At 45.3% G+C, this 6,246-nt stretch overlaps 1 protein-coding gene and 1 pseudogene across 1 annotated transcript in view; one reads left to right on the top strand and one right to left on the bottom strand.

Moving 5' to 3' along the window:
• Positions 1-3,049: 3,049 nt before the first annotated feature.
• On the bottom strand, positions 3,050-3,267 carry LOC115064459 (annotated as a pseudogene).
• Positions 3,268-4,327: 1,060 nt separating this feature from the next.
• The window catches only part of Eapp (E2F associated phosphoprotein), a 25,284-nt gene continuing 23,365 nt past the window's right edge, over positions 4,328-6,246 (top strand). Inside the window, exon 1 of the mRNA XM_021202352.2 lies at positions 4,328-4,473. Coding sequence (XP_021058011.1) covers positions 4,400-4,473 — 74 coding nt within the window. The 5' untranslated portion in view covers positions 4,328-4,399. The remainder of the gene's footprint in view (positions 4,474-6,246) is intronic.

Below are 6,246 nucleotides of genomic sequence, written 5' to 3'. Positions count from 1 at the left end.
TGGTGGTGGTGGTGGTAGTAATTTTGGTTTTTTGAGACAGGGTTTCTCTACATAGCCCTGGCTATCCTGAAACTCTCTCTCTAGAGTACTCAGAAATGTGTATGACTCTGCCTCCCAAGTACTGGGATGAAAAGAAAGGAAAAAAAAGGAAGGAAGGAAGGACGGAAGGAAGGAAGGAAGGAAGGAAGGAAGGAAGGAAGGAAGAAAAGACCTGCTTTGTACGAAGAAAATATTGGGTTCTAGGGACTGAACTCACAGTTATGGTGTGGTGACACATACTTCTGTTGGCAGAAGTCATTAAACTGGATGGAAAGTTTGTCATTAGAGGAGGATGATGTCAACATGCTTGCCTCTGACTTTCAGGTGTTGAGAATAAAGGCCACCACCTCTGGCCTGAGAAAGNTTTAATTTTGGGGAGGTGGGTGGGGGACAAGACATTGTTTCTCTCTGAATCCCTGGCTCTCTTAGAACTCAATTGATAGACCAGGGTGGCCTCAAACTCAGAGATTGGCCTGCCTCTGCTTCCCAAGTACTGGGATTAAAGGTCTGCGCCATCACCACGAAGCAAATTCTAATTTTTTTTTTTTTTTTTTTTTTTTTTTTTTTCGAGACAGGGTTTCTCTGTGTAGCCCTGGCTGTCCTGGAACTCACTCTGTAGACCAGAACTCAGAAATTCGCCTGCCTCTGCCTCCCGAGTGCTGGGATTAAAGGCGTGCGCCACCACGCCTGGCTTAATTCTAATATTTTTCTAAAGATTTATTTATTATATGTAAGTACACTGTAGCTGTCTTCAGACACTCCAGAAGAGGGCGCCAGATCTTGTTGCGGATGGTTATGAGCCACCATGTGGTTGCTGGGATTTGAACTCTGGACCTTCGGNAGAGCAGTCGGGTGCTCTTACCATCTTACCAGCCCGCAAATTCTAATTTTTAAAATTTGTTTTGGATTCTGGAGAAATAGCTCACTCACTGCTTAAGAGTACTTGGTTCTGGGACTGGAGAGATGGCTCAGTGGTTAAGAACACTGACTGCTCTGCCAGAGGTCCAGAGTTCAATTCCCAGCAACCAAAGGGTGGCTCACAACCACCTGTAATGGGATCCAATGCCCTCTTCTGGTGCATCTGAAGACAGCTAACATGTACTCATATAAATAAATAAATAAATAATAATAATACAGAAATCTTAAAAAAAAAATAAAAGAGTACTTGGTTCTTTTGTAGAGGGTCCAACTTTGGTTCCCAGCACTTATGTCAGGCATTACACAAGTGCCTAAAACCCATAACTATAGCTCCAGGGGATCCAATACCCTCTCCTGGCCTCACACTTACAAACACACACACACACACACACACACACACACACACACACGAATTTAAAATGGACTGGGCCTCAGGCAGAAGTAAGCAGATCTCTGTGAGTTCAAAGCTAGCTTGATCTACATAGTGAGTTCCAGGAGAACAACAACAACAAAAACCCAAAACCAAACCAACAAAATTCCCCCCCAAAACCCCCAAAAGCAAAAAGCATTTAGATATGTGTGCTATGCATGCATGTTTACATGTATGAGCACATGTGCCTGTGTTTGAATGTGGGAAAAAGTTACAGGATGAGATAGGGCATCTTCCTGGATTTCTCTCTACTGTATTTACTAAGGTTCTTGCTGAACTTGGGAGCTTGTCTTGGGCAATACCCTTTTTCTGCTTCTGGAACTGGAGTTACAGGCAGATGANCTGCCCCACTCAGNGNTGGGAAGGAAAATCTGGTCTTCTGCANGTGTTCTTAACCACTGAGCTCTCCCTGCAGCCTCCTTGTGCTGGTAACCACAACTTCAGTGAGGTGATGCATACAGTAGAAGACAGCACTTAACAGCTCTCCTCCCATAAAAAGGAAAGAAAAAAAGAAACAAACAAAACAAAACAAAACAGCTCTCCTCCCACTCTGACAGTTCTTACAGAAGACTGGCATCTTCCGAGTTCCCAAATCTCGGGTGGGAGCAGATGTAGACCGTTCACCTGCAGTTGAACACTGTTACTTATTCTTTGCATTTTGACCAGTTGTGGATCTCCTCAGTAACCACTACACTAATGTGCTGCAGAAAAATGCTTGAGTTTTTCTACCAGACAANTGAAAGTAACCCAAATCCTTGGGTATAAATATAAATATTTAGAAGGCAACTTGCCAACATGATAATGTAGCAAAACAACAGTACACGCCGGGCAATGGTGGGGCACGCCTTTAATCCCAGCACTTGGGAGGCAGAGGCAGGCAGATTTCTGAGTTCGAGGCCAGCCTGGTCCACAAAGTGAGTTTCAGGACAGCCAGGGCTATACAGAGAAACCCTGTCTCGAAAAAAAATCAAACAAAACAAAAACAAAGTACATAATAGAGGGGAGACCCTTCACCTTCCATATTCATATTACATTAAATTTCATACAGACAAGTCTAATGAAATTAANTGGGTCACAACAAATGATGCCTGCCTTAGGGTTTCTAGATCAGGACCAAAGTCAACGTGGGGAGGAAGGGTTTATTTCAGAACCTTCAGTCAAGGCAGAAACCGGATGAAGCAGAAACTGAAGAAAAGGTTGTGGAGGCATGTTGCTTACTTTACTGGTCCCTCATCCATCCCGTACTGATTAAGATGTCCAGCTTCCAGTATGAATCTTCTCAAAGTTTCCATGAAGTTAGCTTGTGTCACAAGTTTGCATAAAGTATAACATCTTTTGGTTTTGTTTTACCTACTGGTTAGTGTCTGACCTCCCTTTTGTTTTTCTCCCCTGAGAGAGAATTTCTCTGTGTATCCCTGGCTAGGAGTCCTGGAACTCTATAGACCAGGTTGGCATCAGAAACCCGCCTGTCTCTGCCTTCCAAGTACTGGGACTAAAGGCATGAGCCACAGCGCCCGCAGTATCTGACCTCTCCTTTCCGTAGAGACTTCCTTTATATAACATGCTATAGTAACATATAACAAATAAGTATTATCTAACAAGCTCCAGTCTAGTGAAGTGTAACTTAACAACCACACTTTTCTAACTTTGTAACAAGAATACCAGGGGAGAACACAAACGCAGTCTCCCACTACCACAAATTATGCAGTCGAATTTCCCGCATGAGGGGAAATCGCAGTGGTCAGCACATCCGGAGTGCAATGGATAAGCCTCGCCCTGGGAATACCACCAGGGGTCAGCACATCCGGAGCACAACGGACAAGCCTCGCTCTGGGAAAACCACCTTCGTGAGCATGGTATCTCCCCTGCGATGTAACCATTAGCTGCGATCGCCGCGGGCAAGCTCTCCATCATTGTATACTTACTCTATAGTTACGGTATCTTTCCTAAAGCGTCTTCTCTACATTAAATTCTTTTGTCTAACATTACACCTTAAAAATATCTCTATATTATGTAGATATTATCACTAACAGCGGAAAAGAAAAATCTATTTGGGGGGAACCGGTAGTCTTTGCGTGAAATCGTCATCTACATACTCCACGCCTCTGTGGTGACGTCGCGGGAACGCGTGTGTAGGCCCCTCAACGCGACTCCGCCCGCTAAGGCTGGGAGGCGGGGGCGGGGCTTGTCAGTGGACGATCAAATCTGGAAATCAAAACCCAGGCTTCTGCCCGGCGTATGCTCCTCCCCAGGCTCTGGGCGAAGAGGACATTTTCGCTCAATTCAGTTTCTGCTAGCGGAGGGAACGCATCCTCATAGGACAGGACTCCAAGAGTTTCACCCTTGTTAAGTTTAACTAGTAATAGAAAAATCGTTTTCCCGTGGTGTTTTACTTGCACACAGCCACTAAACCTAATAAAAAACCATGGGAGAAAGGCTAAGATAACTACTTTGAAGAAATAAATCTGACTGGATAGTGACATAGAACTGTAATCTCAGCTCTCCGCAGGTCGCGGTAAGCAGAGCGAAGCCAGCCTGGGCTACATAACTGGTTGCAGGTTAGACTGGACTAGTGAGACCTTCTCAAAACCTAAATAAAAGTTAAGTAAAAAGAAGAGGAAGAGGAGGAGGAGGAGGAGAGAAGAAAAATGCACAAAGACAGGCAGTGGTGGCGCACGCCTTTAATCCCAGCACTCGGGAGGCAGAGGCAGGCGGATTTCTGAGTTCGAGGCCAGCCTCGTCTACAAAGTGAGTTTCAGGACAGCCAGGGCTATACAGAGAAACCCTGTCTCAAAAAAAAAAAAAAAGAAAGAAAGAAAGAAAGAAAAGAAAAGTGACGAGTTAACATTGACCCTCCGCACGCCCCGTCTCCCGCATCCCTGTCTCTGGACGGCTTGCGCAGGCGCACAGGAAGAACTCGCATTAGGGGCGGAAGTCGCGTCTCCCGGAGGCTTTAGGGAAGGCACTGGCGGGGTACACAGAGTCCCGGGGTGTAGGCGTCCTCAGGTCGCCATGAACCGACTCCAGGATGACTATGACCCGTACGCGGTGGAAGAGCCGAGCGACGAGGAGCCAGCTCTGAGCAGGTGGGCTGTTGCCCCGCGTCTCCGCCATGCCTTGGCTGAGGCCGTTGTGCTGGTCGCGCCGGCCGTCCCCGGGCGCCCTGTCGCCGGCTTCACTCGCGGGAGCCTCGGGGCGCCTGATGGCGCTGCTCAGTCTCTAGGGAGTCAGGATGGACAGCAGTGCGGGAAGAGGGATGTTCCGCAATTACGTGGGCCCCCAGGCGTAAAGCCTTCGGTGGAACCCTGTTTACCGTTTACTAGCACTGTGACCGAAGGCAAGTCAGTTACCCTCGGCCTCGCATCTGTAAATGGAAATACAAGTATGGACAGTGTCGTAAGATAGTGGGTGCCACAGGCCTTAGACTGTCAAGTAGAAACTAGGGAATAGAGAATGGGCTTTTGGCTGGGCAGTGGTGGTGCACACCTTTAATCCCAGCGCTTGGGAGGCAGAGGCAGGCGGATTTCTGAGTTCGAGGCCACCCTGGTCTACAGAGTGAGTTCCAGGACAGCCAGAGCTACACAGAGAAACCCTGTCTCAAAAACAAAAACAAAAACAAACGAGAATGGGCTTTTTTTTTTTTTAAAGTTATGACCTCCACACGTATGCCATAGCACCCATATGCCCATCTACGCAAAAAAAACAAAAAACAAAAAACAAAAAAAACAAACAAACAAAAAAACCCCTTAAAACTGTAATTTAAAACAGTTAAATGAATTAAGTCAGACATGGTAGTGTATGCCTATAATCCCAGCACTTAGGAGGCCAGAGGGTGAAGAGTTCAAAGCCAGCCCTGGGCTACATAAGACCTTGTCTCAAAACAAGAAAAATATGTCTAAGACCTTTCTTGCAGCTGACCTTGGCTTTGTTGTTTCTTTTCTCCACGTGTTAATCAACAACTTGTCTCCTTCCATGTGGGTCCCAGAAATTGAATTCAGGTCACCAGGCTTGGTGACAAGCCCTTTGCTGCTGAGTTATCTTGCTGGCCCTGACTTAACTCATTTTTGTTGTTTTATTTCTCCTAATTATTGATGTAGATCGATTATAATTCTGTTGATAGGAAACTAATCACAGAAGTCAGTATATGACAGACGTTAGTTAGAATTTGGAATGTACTGTAATTTTCTTAGGGCTAGGATGTAGCTCAACGGTAGAACAGGTGCTTAGTGTACATGAAATGCTGGGTTCAGTTTCCAGCACCAGGAAGAACAGTCAGTGTGTATAGTTCTCTCTATTCACAGTTTTCTGTAGCATAGTTTTCCACGTCTTTTAAATGAAATTATAATATTTAATTGCTATTAAATATTTTATGTTGGGATATTAACTGTATATAATTATATTGTTTTTATTTAAGTAAAAATCTCAGTTCTTTGAAGAAAGTTTTTTTTAGTTAATAGAATTAGTTAGTAAATTGGTGTAATGGTGTTGGAAAGCAATGTGATAATACAAGAAGCCAAAAGGAAAGCTGGAAAGATCGCTCAGTGGCTAAGGCATTGGCTGTCCTGGCAGAGCACCTGGATTAGATTCCCAGATCTCACAGGGCAGCTCACATCATCTCACTGTAATTCTGGGGGATCCAGTGCCCTTTCTGGCCTCTGAGAGCATCAGGCAATACAACTGATAGGCACACATACAAGCAGAATGCCTATGCACACAAGCAGAATGCCTATGCACACAAGCAGAATGCCTATGCACACAAGCAGAATGCCTATGCATACAAGCAGAATGCCTATGCACACAAGCAGAATGCCTATGCACACAAGCAGATTGCCTATGCACACAAGCAGAATGCCTATGCA

The sequence above is a fragment of the Mus pahari genome, chromosome 7, assembly GCF_900095145.1.
Source record: "Mus pahari chromosome 7, PAHARI_EIJ_v1.1, whole genome shotgun sequence".
Lineage (NCBI taxonomy): Eukaryota > Metazoa > Chordata > Mammalia > Rodentia > Muridae > Mus > Mus pahari.
Note: the sequence above shows the minus strand (reverse complement) of the source record. Positions and strands in the feature narration are given on the sequence as shown.